The sequence below is a fragment of the Corylus avellana genome, chromosome 3, assembly GCF_965113065.1.
Source record: "Corylus avellana chromosome 3, dhCorAvel1.hap1.2, whole genome shotgun sequence".
Classification (NCBI taxonomy): Eukaryota; Viridiplantae; Streptophyta; class Magnoliopsida; order Fagales; family Betulaceae; genus Corylus; species Corylus avellana.
In genome coordinates, this window is record NC_142492.1 from 30,112,068 (window position 1) to 30,129,267 (window position 17,200).

The 17,200-nt window shown below is 36.9% G+C and overlaps 2 protein-coding genes across 3 annotated transcripts; one reads left to right on the forward strand and one right to left on the reverse strand.

The window, feature by feature from the left end:
* Positions 1-968: 968 nt before the first annotated feature.
* On the reverse strand, positions 969-8,991 carry LOC132176651 (ATP-dependent zinc metalloprotease). 2 transcript variants are annotated; one of them, XM_059588917.2, is made up of 8 exons: positions 8,512-8,991; positions 7,271-7,330; positions 4,829-5,077; positions 4,593-4,669; positions 2,428-2,504; positions 1,993-2,125; positions 1,698-1,904; positions 969-1,594 (listed from the first exon to the last, which is right to left on the reverse strand). In XM_059588917.2, the coding sequence occupies exons 1-7, from the start codon at positions 8,945-8,947 to the stop codon at positions 1,749-1,751; spliced, it is 1,188 nt and encodes a 395-aa protein (XP_059444900.2). In that variant the 5' UTR covers positions 8,948-8,991; the 3' UTR covers positions 969-1,594; positions 1,698-1,748. The 2 variants fall into 2 exon arrangements, with proteins under 2 accessions (XP_059444900.2, XP_059444899.2); XM_059588916.2 differs by having other exon boundaries at positions 969-1,599.
* A 3,764-nt stretch (positions 8,992-12,755) lies between these two features.
* LOC132174650 (phosphoglycerate kinase, chloroplastic) lies at positions 12,756-16,809 on the forward strand. The gene is made up of 6 exons (XM_059586287.2): positions 12,756-13,435; positions 14,240-14,317; positions 14,442-14,702; positions 15,093-15,410; positions 15,669-15,827; positions 16,321-16,809. Exons 1-6 carry the CDS (start codon positions 13,004-13,006, stop codon positions 16,528-16,530), a joined length of 1,458 nt encoding a protein of 485 aa, XP_059442270.2. The 5' UTR covers positions 12,756-13,003; the 3' UTR covers positions 16,531-16,809.
* Positions 16,810-17,200: the final 391 nt, after the last annotated feature.

The window sequence follows — 17,200 nt, forward strand, 5'->3', positions numbered from 1 at the left end:
TTTTTTTTTTTGGGGGGGGGGGGGGGTAAATGTGAACTGGGTTTCTATTAAAGAGGACAATTGCTAGATTTAGTGCTTTTTTTTTTACGTCTCTTTCACAATTTTTGACTTGTGTAAACATGCGACGGGAAAGTTAACATCATTTGTAGTTACGTAAAAATCATTTGTAATCTTAGAGAACCCCAAAATTGAACATTTAATCTAAGGATTCATGAAAAAATACTTGAAAATGGTCATCAAGGCAGAGAGAACGACACACTGCGGTAGAGAAGGCCGAGCCACCGGGAGCAAAGGGAAATCAAGCCGCTGAGAGCAGATGGAGAAGGTGGCTTGAGAGAGAAGAGACTCCAGAGAGAAGAAGAGAAATAAGGGAGGCGGTTTTGTGTGTGCGTGAAAATGAAAGTGAAGAAGAGAAATGAAGCAATCAGGCCGCTGAGAGTAGATGGAGAAGGTGGCTTGAGAGAGAAGAGACTCCAGAGAGAAGAAGAGAAATGAGGGAGGCAGTTTTGTGTGTGTGAAAATGAAAGTGAAGAAGAAAAATGAAGCCTAATACCTAATTTGAAACGACGTGACATAACTGATGTCGTTTCAAGTCTTCATATTATATATATATATATATATATATATATATATATTAAAAAAGCGGTTAACGATTTTAAAAACACCTCTAATGCTGACCACCCCTAGATCCTCCTTCCACTGTTCGTCTAAACTACTTAAGCTGCCACACATATAAATAGCCTAATGATAACAGGAAGTATTAACTTTTTCTCATAAAGATCACTGGAAGTATTCATATTTGTTAAAATTTTTGTTTTTTGTCTGTTCTTCTTCTCTGTTCTTGAAGCAAGTAAACCAAAAAAATAAAATTTCCAAAACACGTTAACAAACCTTTTATTTTAAAAAAGCCAATTCCTACGTGCCAAAACAATCTAAAACTGATTCACTAGAATAGAATGGGAAACTCATAAAGAAGAATTCGAGATTATAACGTACTTGATTTTCCATAATATGCCCAAAAAGACATTATTGTAAAAGATAATGGTAAACAATAAGCAGACTTTGTAGTTAACTGACCGAGCTGACTCATTGGGCCGGAAAAGTTCGACAAGCCGAGTCAACTGACTGAGTTGCAAAGCAAAAAGAAATACAGCCAAAACAAGCAACATAGGGAAGTGGGGAAGTGAAACTATTGCCTTCCGGGCTGCCGGACCAGGTGGCGGTGGCTGGGTACCAATGTGGGTTGGACCTGAGGCTGATCAGCATAGCCGAGCCAACCAAACACTTGAACAACACCATCGAAACCCAGAGGCCGCTAAAAGACTGCATCTGTCTGAAGAGTGTTCTATCCACCACCCAAAACAGGAGACTGCATTTCTTTCTTCCTCCCAGTATAGAGACCCTTCCACTGACACATGTATCCTCGTAATAATACATGGCGCCACCCAACAAAGGCGCCGGAGGGCACTTTATCCTCAGCAGACCCACCCACCTCTTGATAAAAGACATTCAGCTACCAAATGATGAGAGAAGACGAAAAAAGAAAATGAGGCCTATGTCAAACCAAGTTAGTTATACTTCAGATCCCTTATGCCTGTCCTGCCAAGTTTGAGGCAAACACCATACACACATTGAGTTGATTTATTATGAATCAGCACCAATAGAACAAACGAACAAAAAAGAAAACAAAAATTTACCTAGTGAAAATATGGGATAAAAAAGAATTGTTAAGTATAAACTTCTGCAGTTCATCCATTTGAAGACATGGCTTCCTCGATGCTCCTAATCACATTGCCAAGACCAAGACCATTTTCCAAAGCTTTAACAGCAGCTCGGTGTGCATGTCTATGCCACTTGAGCAGATTGTAAGACTGAAGAACCGACCATCTTGCTTGATTTGACATCTAAACAAGGTGACGATGGTCAAAGGACCAAAATGAGAATATTATCAATTGAAGATCATCAAACCAAGTACCCAAGTTAGAGAGTAACCTCAGCTACAGATAATGGGGGTTCCAGTAGAACACTGATACTCCTAAAGAGATTTTCATCGTTCTCTCCACCCTCTGCTTCACCATAAACAAGTGCTTCCGCCGCAATGCCTGCAAAAAGCACCATGCAGTACCTAACCATTGTATCATTCCAAGAATCAGTAATCACTTGAATGACAAGCACAACAAAATAAGATAACGAAAACAGAAAGTAACCATTTCAGGTATCGAAGTTTGAAGTGCAATGGGCTGTTTGGGTTAACATATTCATATATAAGTCCTGAATTCTACGCAAACCAGCTAAAGTATAACCAATTTAAAATTCTACTCAAACCAGATTTAATTAGGTAAAAATAGCTTCTGCAGACAAGCAAAACATAACTAGTAAGATTTAATTAATTATTCAAGCAACCTTCCCCGTTCAAGTCATACCCACCTGTCAAAAGAAGTTCCATCGAGTCTTCCTTGAGCAAGATCATTGGCCATTTTATCATCCCAAAACTGAGTTCCTGCCTATAAAATCAGACTTCAAATGAACCCTCCTTGCTGTGAAAAGAATGCAAATCCATGATACAGCTATATTTATGCGAACATAATAAATTATCAGAATATACATACAGCCATTTGAGCTTTATTACTAAATAAGTTCTTTAAAATATTTATGTAATTTTAATTTATAAACTAAATAAATTTATTAGTGAATATTTGAGGTTCGACCCACCAGCCACCAGGTATAGGAATTGTGGGGAACTATGGTATAATTGGACCAAGGGTATTTTCTTTCGTTTGTAAAAAAATAAAAATAAAAGGTTTTAAACTAATTACTAAATACTGGAATAAAATATTCTGAAAATATCATGAAATTGAACTCAGTACGGCCTAATGTTTGAAAATATATGTCAGACACAGATTGTCCTAAATTGTTAACTAACAGCATGCAAATGGGTGTGACAATAGATATTCTGAATAAGAGCAGCATTAGTGTGGAACTCAAATAGGTACTATGTTTATAATATTCTAATCCAAAAAAGAAGTGTAAAAATATTTGCTTATTGCTTCATGCAAAAACAAAACTTTGTGCCATGAAACAATCTGGGTGATATTTGATTTTTCTTTCCTTGTTTATATTAAAACCGTTTACTTTTACTACATGAGTTTGTGAGAAATTGCATTACCTATAAATAAACGGATTCCTATTTTCTAAATTTTACTTTGAATAAGAAATAAGAACTTAATGCGTATAGAGTCTATTCTAGCCTTCTATTATGTCCCTCTTAATATAATAATTATTAAGTAAAAAGAAACAAAATTCTAGAACATGAATAGTATTTCTTATGAAAATCAAGTCTAAGAGAATAAATCCAGGGTCTAAAGCCTAAATGTCTTAACAGTAAAAGTAGAAAAACCAAGAAAGGGTGCGAGAAAGTCATTCCCATGTGTGCGTGTGAAATGCCAATGAAAAAGAATTAGAGATTGTGATCTCGGTAAAATTACCAAGAAGATGAACACAGTGAACAAAGTCCATTAAAAAATGATTTTATTTATTCAATAATACCCAATGTAAAACCGCAACAGTTGCAAGTCAAATTTAGAAAACACTATAATGTAGGGACAGCCACCAGAAGGAAATTATTTATTCAAATGCAAGGACAATTTGAGTGACCCCGCATGGACTGCAAGAAGGAAATATTAAAAGAAAAAGTCAAAAGAAAATAGCGGATTGTAGAATTTATTCAAACAAGACAACGTAATTGTCTTGCTAGTTGCACTCATACATTCATTATCTTTAAGACTTTAACCACTGGGCAGAAGCCACCCCTAATCCAACCAAGAAATATCCTGCCTATAGGATGAGAATTAATATTTATTGAACTAAGAACAGTCTGTCCTATCATTCCTATCCATCAACAGGTAAAGCACATCTAACACAATGGGTGCTTCCATAAAAAGAAGCATGCCCATCAAAGAACACAGTGAGTGAAAAACAACTTCAAGGGTGGTATGAGATTGAAATTTCAAATGTGAGACAGTAAAAACAAAAAAAAATAAAACATTCAATTAAAACATGGATATTGAGGAGGTAAAAGTAGTTAAAAAAATCTCTCATGTACAGATATTCCACTGCAGGGGCCAGGCATTCCATCTAAAGCCTAAACTCACACCCTCAGCCTCCCGGGGAAACACACACCGAGAAGCGTTTCTTCGTCCCTTCAATATTTTCTCACTTTTTTGTACTTTTGAGAATGTTCTAAGGGAGGAAAACATGTTTTTGGTTATTTAGACTTACATCTCAGCAGGTATTTTTATACATTTTTTAATCTCTTGGTGGAAGTGTTTCTCATTCAGGTTTTAAAGGAAAAGATAACAATAATCATGGATACACACAAGCATAAGTATTGCATATCTCAGTGACTTGACAAGTTCAACACCCCCCTTTCTTCCTGGGGCAGGCAGGCAACCCCAAGAAAAAAAACAAAAGAAAAAGATATGAAATGGTAACATCATGCATAAACAACTAAGCATGTAATAGTGTAAATACTTCAAATCTTGATTACAGGACCAGGCGAAATGCAATATGAAGCACAGAAGAGAACAAATTACCTGCCCTTGAATGCCCATTTGCATTGCAACAATTGGGTCTAAAATCACTCCACGAATTGGGCAACCCATAAGGTAAGCTGCATTTTCACCCAGACAATCCTTGTGAGATCATACATGTAGCAATGCATAATTCTTGAGGAAACAAATGTAGTCAGAAGATTAAATTATTGGGTATTGCTATAAGGAACTTTATATCAATTTTAAAGTACCAACTATCAGATAAAAGTAGGGTTTACCTATCAGGAGATGCCCTGCTTCATGAACTAGAATCCGGCGCCTATTTGGAGGCCAGTAACTTGAGATTTGAGCTAAACAGCAGCCACCAAGGAAAATAGAGTCTATGAAGGCAAGCCCCAATATTACTGCAAGGTTAGGCCTGATATCGATCCCTTCAGAAATAAGAAAAGATACCCCACCAAGAAAAGCAACTAAAACAGCCTGGGAGCTTCCTGAAACACCCCACTTCTTTGGAGAAAGTTTAGACACTGGATATAAAAAATAAAATAAAAATAAATAAAATAAATAAGAATAAAAAAACAGAAAGAAGAACAGATCAAGACCCATTTGAGGAAGATAGCGTTAAATGCTCATTACCCCCCAATGGTTTAACTAATTTACAAACGCCCACATAGATTTCAATTTGTATCGTAGATGGTACCTTACTTAAAGCTAAAGATGGAGATGGTCCATCCATCTTTCCATCTTCGGTCAATAAAATTGACGGAAGTACACATCAATGTCCTTCAGAACATGACACCTGTCTCATGGCTTATTGATATTATTTAAATATTAAAAACTTTGGAAAAAACTTGAAAAGATTAAAAAAAAATTAAAAATTTGAAAAAGTATAAGAAAAAGGGTGGGGTGGCTTGAACCACCCAATGATCCAAGGGTGGTTCGACCATCCCCAATACCAAAGAAATCAATGAGTTTCCTTCTCTATTTTGAAATTGATTTAGGGTTTAAATATTGGCTGATTGGGTGTTTTGGGGTTCCAATTGATTTGTGATTTTCTTAGAGGGCGGACCTAGGCAGCCACTTCCCTTGGAAGAGTGTATGGCAGACCCAGGCTCCTTTGAGGGTGGCATTCTTTGGGTGGTTGGCGGCTCTAGGCAAGATCCTCACCTTGGATAATCTTAGGAGGAAGCACATCATCGTGATAGATAGATGTTGCATGTGCGAGAGTAATAAGGAGTTTGGAGATCACCTTCTTCTCCATTGTGATGTGGCATCTGCCATTTGGAGTGCTTTTTCCAGTCGTTTTGGGATGTTTTGGGTTATGCCTAGATGTGTTGTAGACTAATTCAACTATTGGTGGTCCTTTGGCAAGCCAGGAGTGCTGCAGTGTGGAAATGGTGCCGATGTGCCTCTATTTGGTGTGTATGGAAGGAAATGAACGATAGATTTTTTGAGGACAAAGAGAGGATGCTAGGAGAAATTTTATCTTTGTTCTATGAAACTTTGTATCAATGGACAACAGCGTATGTGTCTCCTTTGTTGATTAGTTATAGTTGCTTCCTTGATCGTTTTGCCCTTGCGCTAGTTTGGTGGTTCCTTTTGTATACTTCCTATGTACTTAGGGTCGCCTTACACTTTGAATGAAATTGGTTTATTACTTCTCTAAAAAAAATTGATATGTGATTTTCTAAGGGTGTTGTTTTTGGTGGTGGATGTGGCCAATTTGGGTGAAATGAGAAACATGAATTCTTGATAAAGTTAAAATCAGAGAGAGGAAGAATCAATGTTGGATGCATACAAAGAAGGCTCAGATAGACGTCCTTCTTGGCGACCATGAACAGCGCACCTCATCCACACCTACATAGCCTACGACGCTCCTGGGCAGGCTGTTTCATTACTCAAGCACCTTACTTCGTCACATTTCACTGTGTTCTAGTGGAATGCAGAGACTTGGTTGGTTTGTATAGAGGAATGCAGAGAATTGGGTGGAGGCTTGACCACTACACCTTCCCTTTTGTCCTCAAAGCTTGTGGCAAACTTCAGTCATTTCGTCGAGGCGCTTCGATCTATGCTGTGGTGTGCACAAATGGGTTGTATGGAATGTGTGGTGCATTGCATGAGGCACGCCAGGTGTTTGATGATTTGTTCGAGAGCGTGCTACGTGATGTGGTTTTGTGGAATTCAGTTGTGGTTGCTGATGTACAAGGTGGTGATGCCAAGAACGCACTCAAAATGTTTGATAGAATGACTGATAATCGTGGAATCTGCCCGGATGCTGTTAGCATTGTGAATATTCTTCTAGCTTGTGCTTCCATGGGTGCATGTTTGCAGGGTAAGGAGGTTCACAGGTTTGCATTACCATTTTTTTTTTTTTTTAATGTTTTCAATTTGTTTTTTTCAATTTTTAAATAATATCAATAAGCCATGGGACATGTGTCATGCTTTGAAGGACACTGATGTAGATTTCCGTCAATTTTGTGACAGAAGATGGACGAAGAGACCATCTTCGTTTTTAACTTTAAGTGAGGTACCATTTACGACGCGAATTAAAACCGAGGTAAGCGTTTGTACAGTAGTCAAACCGGTGGGGCGCGGGGGGGGGGGGGGGGGGGGGGGTGGGGGTTTAACGATCATTTAACCCTTAAATTTATGTACTTCACAGTAGCAAAGAGTTCTAAAAATGTAAATAACTTCAGTCAATGAGAGAATATAAAACACACCTTCTAAACCTGTTGAAGACTTCAATACAGTCGGTGTAATCTTTCTTGGTCCCTCCAACACTGCAGAAGGTAAACACATAGAAAATAAAGTGAGGTAAGCATTTAGTTAAAGGAAAAAAAAAGTTTTAACACCTCCATCAAGGCTCAAACAATGACGTAAAAAAATTATCATTTTGTAACCAAGAACTTGCTTTAAGTAATTACAGAAACTTTATTTTATACGTAAACACAGCCCATGCATTAGTATGTAGTTGAACCCATGAGTCCAAAGACTATTGGCAAATTGGCATAAGTGCAATGGTATCACCACACAGATGAAATAAGAGAATATTAGTTTCAACTACTTGTACAACCCTTTGGAAACTCTTCCAACATAATAAAAAAGGGTGACTCTTTGAACATAAGCTGGATCCTACATAACTGTTCCTAATATGCATAATTGAATGATGAGAGGAGGACCATGAATAAGAGAAAGTTGCTAGCCAATGAAATAGAATAGAAACTTCATATAAACAGTGAAAAACAAAAGGCTGTATCCGCAATAAATAACAAAGGTAGGAGGACCAGAACCAGTAACAGTACTAGTAGTAAATATTATACTCTTCCGGTCAGATACACAGAAATAGATGATTGCAGAAAAGTAATAGCTTCCCAAACTCTTTCTGACAAGTCCACCTTTGATGACATACAAACAGGTAAGCCGTAACATTGTAGATTTCCACCTATTGTGACAGGGAAGCAGTGACACCCTAATGTTGTTTCGAAGGGTATGCTCAATGTTATTACTAACCTTACACTGGTTTCCGCTAACCCCCACCATGGGCCTTGCCTTCAAAATTAGAAGACATCACAAGTCTACTTACAAGACTAAACTGCGGGCTTTGCTTCAAGATTGATTAAAGAATAGCATACTTTCACACAAGTCAATAGCCTAAGCACCCAATATTGGCAACAGATATAAAAGGTCAAAACTTTCTCACTTCAAAGCAGGAATAAAAACATCATGTAGAATTAACAAATTGGTACTAAAAATTACCAAAGATTAACACTAAAACGAAGAAGAACTTCTTGCAACAAATGTTCAACCTATTACACGAATTTACAACTGGGCTGCCATCTTATCAAGTGGATCCAAAGATATTATTAAAATGGGAAGAAAAACATTCAACTTGCAATAAATTCTCAACAAATTTTAGTAAATTTGCAATACAATACATACAAATATATATAAAAAGAGTTACCAATATTCCTGCATTTCCCAAAACTGGGCAAGAAACCCCTATCCTTGAGGAACACATAAGCGCTTCCTACAAGCTTCATATCATCCGCATTCAGACACGTGTCCAGGACCTCCCAGTCCCTCTCGTACCCAGCAAGGCCCAACTCGGCGAGTCGGGACCGAGCCGACTCGGCCGAGGCAGACCCATTAACGCCCTCAATTGGGTTGTTCTCGATGGATTTCAAGAACCCGAGAGCCCCAGCGAGGTCCTTGCGCTTCACTGCCTCCTCGTACTCCCGCCATTCCCGAAGGGCTGCTCTCGCTCTGGTGGAGAAGAAAAAGAAGGGCTTGGTTCTTGTATTAATGCGAGGGGGTGTTTCGAGGAAAAGAAAAGAAAGTTTAGGGGAGAGAAAGTGTGGGAAAGGTTTGGGCTTTAGAGTAGTGAGGCTGAGAGCCATGAGAGACCATCGAGATTGAGCTCGCTCCTGTTATCATAATTTTTGAGGTTCATATAACATAAAAAACAAATTTTGCCACGTCATAATTTTTGAGGTTCATAGACTATGGCATTCTCACCCAGCTGTTTTAAATTTATCTGAATTTAACTTTGAAAATGTAATTATTTTTATTTAACTTTTAAAACTACTAAATATTAAACTCTTTAAATATTTTTCTATTTTAAACAAATATTTATTTTTAATTAATAAATATAATTTTCATGAAAGTCACTTACTTTTATTTCATATGAAAGATTTACCAAAAATGCCAGCCCCGGTCCCAAGTTTCAACAACCAAAATAACATTAAAACATAAATGACTTTTGCTTTTGGTGTTTTTATATTTGGAGTTGAGTTATAACAAATGTTAAATTAAACTTTGGGTTAAATACCTTATTCATCACTAATTTCTTTATTTTTTAACTTTTAGAGTTTACTTTTTATTATAGAAGGTTCTTTTAGTTTGCCTAAAAATAGAGATGATCTCTCCGTCAAAATTCTGTCCAAAATTTGACGAAATGCCACACCAATATTGATCACAGTTTGACATTTGTCTATATAATTAATTAATTAAAAATATTAAAAAATTATATTTAATTAAATTAAAAAAAATAAAATTAGGGTGGTCATAGCCACCTTGTGGCCATTTAGGGATGGCTTGCCACCCTCTCTGGCCATAAGAAGGAATCTTCTGGTCCGGCGGGGACTCATTGGCCATGAAAACCCGACCCACCAAGCTGGTCCGAGGTGCGGCTCCGCCCACGTAGGGGAGCTCTTCGAAACCAAAGGCCTCAACGATGTCGTTGAAGTCTGAGGCTGTACTCACTGGAAAGCCCCTGAGGAATAGGCGCCTGACTTGTGGAGCAGAGAGTCAAGAAATGCTTTATGAGTCGGATATTTCGTTTTAAGTAGCAAAGAAGCCGATGGTTTTGGATCCGATTTCACGCACTTGGGCACAGAAGGCACCGACTTTTGTTCTTTTGGCGCTGGATCCGGCTTGAGGGCTTTGCGGGCCATTTCTTTAAGAACAATTCCTCGAAGCTCTTTGGCGATGGCATCGTCTTCTTGCCAAAGAAGACAATGGCATTGTTGAAGAGAAGCAACAGATCACGAAAGAACTTGCTATCACCTCGGACCAGCTTGGTGGGTCGGGTTTTCACGGCCAATGAGTCCCCGCCGAACCAGAAGATTCCTTTCCATTGGCTACACCCAACTGGCCAAGGGTGGCTCCACTCCAACTTTTTTTAAAAAATTTAATTTTTAAAAACATTTAATTAATAATAATTTTTTAATGTTTTAAAATTATTTTTTAATTAATTAATTATATGGACACATGTCAAACTGTAATTGGTGTTGATGTGACATTTTACCAAATTTTGGATGGAATTCTGACGGAGAGACAATCTCCATCTTTAAGCAAATTAAATGAATCTCCGGTGATAAAAAGTAAATTATAAGAGTTAAAAAATAAAGAAGTTAAACCACGTGCGCGAATAAGGTATTTAATCCTTTAACTTTAAATAAATAGTTTGATAAATAATTTTTTTTTTATGAATTTTGTTAAAAATTTAGAGAACAATTAAAAATGAAGAACTTGATGGGAATGCTCTTAGAATTCATCATAATTTTTGAAACTAAGATATTTATGCGCAGACATCAGTAAAAAAAAAAAACTTGGACCCAATACTAGCGAGTATAGCATTATGAAGAATTTTTGGGTGCTTAAAAAAAAAAAAAAAAAAAAGTACACTTTACCCTCAAAGTTTCATTTGATTTGCAATTTGACTTCCTATGTTTAAACATTTGCAATGTAGCCTAATATATAATTAAGCTGGAGCGGTAGAATTGCCAATACCAAACAGGTAAATCTCAAAAGTGGGAAGAAATCACATACGTAAGTAGGCTAAGAGCCGAGAGATTTAAAGAAATATGATCATAAAACACAAACAAATCAATCATTACGATGCATTTACATTCATTCATTGCCTCATTCATACATTCTCTTTAATTGAAGCCTTGTTGGTTTGTTTTTGTGAGTGTTGTTGAGGTTGAGTGAGCTCTTTGGTTGGTGAACGTGCTTCTTTGACTTGTTGGGGTAACCTGCGCCCTTTTCATTTGAGATTCGCTTGATTCTTGTAGCTTAGTCGTTGTAAGCTTTAATTTTGGCTAGCCTTTCCTCTTGCTTAGGTTTATTCTTGTTATTTGGAAACGTTGTTTTGCTTTAGTTAAGCTTTTCTTTTAAAAACATATTTGTTGGATTAAGCCTTTGACCATTTCTTTTGAAAACCAATTGGTGTCTAGTGAGGGAAGTCAAAGCCTTTTATGCCATTTGAAATTGCACCGTACAAGGCATGTTCTAATAGCCGTCTAAGTAAGCAGAGTAGTGCATTGTTGCACCTCAACAATCCCTCCCTCAACATGACGCTCTCGTGACTTAAACCCATGACCTTGGATATGATACTATTTGTTAGATTGAGCTTTTGACCATTTCATCTGAAAACTAATTGGTGTCCAGTGAATAAAACTAAAACATTTTATGGCATTTGAAATCGCACATTATAAGACATATTATAAAAGTTGTCCAAGTGAGAGAGCAACATTATTGCACCTCAACAATGTTGTAATTGATAAAGTAAACATTGTAATTATGAAAACTTTCTAAATACATTATGTAGTTGTGAGTCTACAACCTTTGGAGAACACATACATATGGTTTTTTTTTTTTTTTTTTTTTTTAAATAACCGCAACTGCTAGGTCGGTTAGCGGTTAACTGCAACAGGCGGTTATTGAAGGTTGGTTATAAACCGATAACCGCTTTTCATAAAGAATCAAAACACTAATAAATTTTTAGCGATAAAATTGTTGCACTATTTTAGTTGTTTTTCTTGACATTTTTATGCTTGATATTTGCTAAATTTTAATGATATTTTTATATTTTAAATAAAAAATACGTGTTCATAATTTATTACATAAAATTTTGATTTATTTGGGAAGAATTTTAAATAATTTACATGGTATATATTTAGTGGTGCTTAGTTATTGTCTGTCACTATATTTACATCAATGATGTATAATAATAATTTAATAGTTTTTTTTTTTTTGGTAGGGATGACTTCTAAATATCATTAAATTATTAAAAGTATAAAAATATCGAAACATTTGGGAGATCAAGTCCGTTATCTCCACATGAACCCACCACTATGTGACTATTTGTCAAATATAAAAAACTTGAGCAAATAATATTTGATATATTAAAAAACTCATTTCTAATATATATATATATATATATATATATATATTATAAACCGGTTATCGGGTAATTATTAACAGCTTATCTCAATACTTATAACTAGTAATCGCAACAGGCATAGGTGGTTATTTGAATATAGTTATACGGTTAGCAGTTATTAACGGTTAATAACCATCTTGTTTATACACTACCACTTAGCACAAGACAACGCAAACAATTCAAATTGAGGCAGCAGAAAAGTATGTAGTTGAGCGATTAAAAGTTAATTGGAAAAAAATAAGGTTTTGTTTGTTAATGTTTTTAAGGAAGTAATTTTTGTATTTTGTTTTAATTTTTTTAACGTGACATAAAAGTAAAAGTATTTTGAGTATTTTATGTCGAGAGGAATTTATTAATATTTTAAAAAATCAAAATAGAAAAAAAGAAAAAAAGAAAAAAAAGTGATATCCAAAAAAGCTAAAGGAGATGAAAATGCAACAGTCAAATGAGAAAGTCCAAAAGAACCCATGCTGTATGTAGAGGATGCGTTGAAGCACAATCTCAAAAGCATCGAACATCTTCAACCTCTCCCCAACGATAAGAGAAATCCACACATTGCCCAATCATTCCCGTTCCTTCTTCACGTCCACATCTCTCTCTCTCCGCTACTCTCTCTGAGCCTGTTCCCAATCAAAACCACCCCATTTCTCACATCCCCATAGGCCCCTCACTCTACCAACACACTCTCTCCCTCGCTCTCTCTGAGCCACATCACAAACACTCAGCAATGGCCTCGGCCACCGCACCCACAACCCTCTCTTTCCTGCCCACCACCACTTCCTCTTCCACCACTCACACCCGCTCGTCCCTCCTTCACCTCTCCCCGACCTCCTCATCCTCTTCCATCTCCCTTCGCTCCTCCAGCCTGAGCCGCCTCGGCTTCTCCGCTGTCGACCCTCTCTTCGCTCTCAGAGTGGCCTCCAAAGTGCGATCATTCAATAGTAAGGCAGTGAGAGGCGTGGTGTCCATGGCCAAGAAGAGTGTTGGGGACTTGACCTCCGCGGACTTGAAGGGGAAGAAGGTGTTTGTGAGGGCTGACTTGAATGTGCCTCTGAATGACAGCCAGGTTATCACTGATGATACAAGGATTCGGGCTGCGGTACCAACAATCAAGCATTTGATTCAGAATGGGGCTAAAGTCATTCTTTCCAGCCATTTGGTATGTGGGCTTTGGAGATTTTGAGGTTTTGGTTTCTGGGTTTTAATCATATCGTGGGTTTTGATGGTTCCTTTGTGATTGTGGGTTTATCTGTATCTTTTTTCAAGTCTTTGCTGAATTGGGTTTTGATCATGTAGTGAATTTCGATGGTTCCTTATGTTGTGGGTTTGCTAGTAAGCTTTATTTTTTTAGTCTTTGCTGAATCGGGCTTTCTTCATATATGATATATTGTATTTTGTTGGTTCTTGATAATTTTGGGTTTGTGAATAACTATGTTTTAGCCTTTGCTGGATTGGGTTTTCCAAGTAGTTAATAGAGGGTTTTTGAGATTTGAGGAATGGTTTTGTGGTTTTGGATCATAGTGAATGCTGATCATTTTTTTTTTTTGTTGATCGTGCGTTTATGAGCATTTCTGTGTTTTAGTTATTGCCAATATATTTTGTCTCTTTGATTAACTTTTTGGAGTCATTGGAACTTAAGTTTTTTCTTTCCTAATGGTAATTGAGAATAATGCAATGTATATTCTGTTAGTGCTCTACTTCTCTGGGGATTTTAACACTAGACTAGAAGTTTGGTATGCAATTAATTGACGACATGTACATTAATCTCTTATTGCCGATATATTTAGATACTTTATAAATTTGACATTGTTTTCATGATTTCTCACTCAAAGGTAGATAATGTTTTCGAAGTGGTTATTTGTTGAAACAAATTGGGCCCACATTCTTATCTCTGCCACTCAAGGACTGCTTAGTTCTTATAGTTTGATGAGCTAGATTAATGTTTATTTCATTGATTTTTCAGGGACGACCAAAGGGTGTTACTCCAAAATTTAGCTTGGCACCTCTTGTACCTCGGCTGTCTGAACTACTTGGCATTCAGGTAGATCCTTGCCTTCAGGAATGTAGAAGGAAAAGAAACAAATACAAAAAGGGTTGTCACTATTTGGTGGCTTGTGACCAATATCTGGGAATTCATCTGTTATTTGTTTGTGATGACTGAACAGGTTGTGAAGGCGGATGACGTTATTGGTCCAGAGGTAGAAAAGTTGGTGGCTTCACTTCCTGACGGCAGTGTTCTTCTTCTTGAAAATGTGAGATTTTACAAGGAGGAAGAAAAGAATGACCCTGAGTTTGCAAAGAAGCTTGCCTCTTTAGCAGATCTTTATGTGAATGATGCATTTGGGACTGCACATAGAGCGCATGCATCAACTGAAGGGGTTACGAAATTCTTGAAGCCATCTGTTGCTGGTTTCCTATTGCAGAAGGTGGGGTTTTCACTTTAAAAGAAGTTTGCCACGTATGACTGATTTCATATCTTTCTTGATCCTTAATTAGCTGATGGTAGCTGATCTAGAACCCATATCTGTCAGTAACTCAGTTTGCATGAATGGACGAACGCTCAAGTAACGGTGGATATCTGGAAAGAATCAATGCTTCCTTCCTATGCATTTTGTAATATATTTGTAGTTCTTGAAAGCTATGATTGGTTTAGATGGATTATCAATCATTTCATTAGGAGGAATCGTGGAGGCTTGTTTATCAAATATGAAAGTGCTAGAGTTTTATTTTTTTCTTCAGTCTTACATGAATTTGCGATTGACTTGTACTCACAGTATGATTAAATTATTACTTACTATTATCTTTTCTCGTTTTAGGAACTTGACTATCTTGTTGGGGCAGTATCAAGCCCAAAGAGGCCATTTGCTGCCATTGTGGGTGGCTCAAAGGTTTCATCCAAGATTGGAGTTATCGAGTCACTCCTAGAAAAGGTTGATATCCTACTTCTTGGTGGAGGAATGATCTTCACATTTTACAAGGCACAGGGTATCTCAGTGGGTTCTTCCCTGGTAGAGGAAGATAAGCTAGATCTTGCTACGACACTCATTGCGAAGGCCAAGGCAAAGGGAGTTTCTCTTTTGTTACCCACCGATGTGGTAATTGCAGACAAGTTTGCTCCTGATGCTAACAGCAAGGTTTGTTTTCTAATCTCCTCTTACAAAGTTTGTTCATCAGAATTTTATTTTATTATTATTTTTTGCACATTCTGATGACTGCAATGCTAGACTGCAAGCAAAATAAACCTCGTTAACTTTGGTTCATTGAAACTAATGTCGACTTTGATCTACACAATACTTGATGTCATTATTGATGATTATTTTTCTAATTAATGATATCTCTGACTTAATGGCATTTTGTGGGTAAGGAATAAAAGATTGCCTTTGTCATTGCAGATTGTGCCAGCTTCTGGCATCCCTGATGGCTGGATGGGATTGGATATTGGACCAGATTCCATTAAGACATTCAATGATGCTTTGGAAACTACTAAAACTGTCATCTGGAATGGACCAATGGGAGTGTTCGAGTTTGAAAAGTTTGCAGTTGGAACAGAGGTATGCAAGAATTGTTGTGTGGTATTCATTTTTATAAGTTGCAGTTCTTGTTTTTTAACATTTTTTTTTTTTTTTAATTACGGTATGCATACATCAGATATTTTTTGGTTAGACATAATTTGCATATAGGGATGGTAACGGGCAGTTCGACCCCTAACTTACCATATACAGACCTACACTGTCTTTGAAACTCTGTACAAAACCCAGATCTTTATCCACTTGTCTGTGGACAAACATGGCTTAACAAAGTCCATATGGCTGAGTACCCACTTAACCAGCTCTGTTGCTTGTATGTGTAAAATTACATCAGAAACAAACAGCTACCTGAAGTGGTTTACTAGGTAGCCGTTATCCGGATCTTGGCCGATTTGAAATACCCGAGCATCTTATAGGGTTGCTTAGGGACATCTGCAGATGGTTGGCCATTGCAAGTACTACCTCTTTGTTTGTAGATGAATAGATAGTGAACTGAAGTTGTACCCTGTGCTTGCAGTCTATTGCAAAGAAGCTAGCAGATCTCAGCGGGAAGGGAGTGACAACAATCATTGGAGGTGGAGATTCTGTTGCAGCAGTAGAGAAAGTAGGCGTTGCTAGTGTGATGAGCCACATTTCAACTGGTGGTGGTGCAAGTTTGGAATTGCTGGAAGGCAAAGAGCTTCCTGGTGTTCTTGCACTTGATGAAGCCACACCTGTTGCTGTGTAAGACAATTTTTTTTTTTTTTTTTTGATAAGTAATAAATGTAAGACAATTTTAATTTGATTTTTTTTCCCCATCCCTGTGTTAATGTTTTTTATTTGGAGGATGTAAACGAGAAATGAAAGTGTCCTAGGAAGATGAGTTGCTGTAAATGTTCATTTATGTTCTCTTTGATGTAAGGTCGAATTCAGTCTCTCAGGCCCTTTTTCATATTTGCCAGAACAGGTTGTAAGATTGGGCAGGGTGAGTCATACAAACAATGTAATAAATTGGTCCTTTTCCCATCACCTGTTTTTAGCATATACTCCTTTTCAGCATTATTTCTGTACAAACTTTTCAGCAAAACTTTCTGTTGGATCGGTTGGTAGCTTCACATTTGCAAAGGCACTGATTTTGGGAAAACTTCAAAAAATCTCCTTGAACTTCTACTCTTTACTTTCAATTAAGGGTATCGAATTCTTCCGTTAGGATTTTCTGTTAAATTTGATCAAAATTCTCAAAATACTCCTCTTTTTTTTTTTCTTTTTTTTTTTAATAAAAAAATGTTGCAAAGATGTTTTTTTTATTTTTTTTAAAAAAAAGAAAAACTCATAAATCTTTACAATTTTTTATAATTAAAAAACATGGTTATTTTGAGATTTTTGACAATATTTAAAGAAAAATCATAACATAATGG

Coding starts and splice junctions, on each gene's coding strand:
- LOC132176651 (XM_059588917.2), bottom strand. CDS start 8,947: ATGGCTCTCAGCCTCACTACTCTAAAGCCCAAACCTTTCCCACACTTT. Junction 7,331..8,511: donor TGGGAAATGCAGGAATATTG/GTAACTCTTTTT, acceptor TACCTTCTGCAG/TGTTGGAGGGACCAAGAAAG. Junction 2,126..2,427: donor GATGGAACTTCTTTTGACAG/GTGGGTATGACT, acceptor TACAATGGTTAG/GTACTGCATGGTGCTTTTTG.
- LOC132174650 (XM_059586287.2), top strand. CDS start 13,004: ATGGCCTCGGCCACCGCACCCACAACCCTCTCTTTCCTGCCCACCACC. Junction 13,436..14,239: donor TCATTCTTTCCAGCCATTTG/GTATGTGGGCTT, acceptor TTGATTTTTCAG/GGACGACCAAAGGGTGTTAC. Junction 15,411..15,668: donor CTCCTGATGCTAACAGCAAG/GTTTGTTTTCTA, acceptor TTGTCATTGCAG/ATTGTGCCAGCTTCTGGCAT.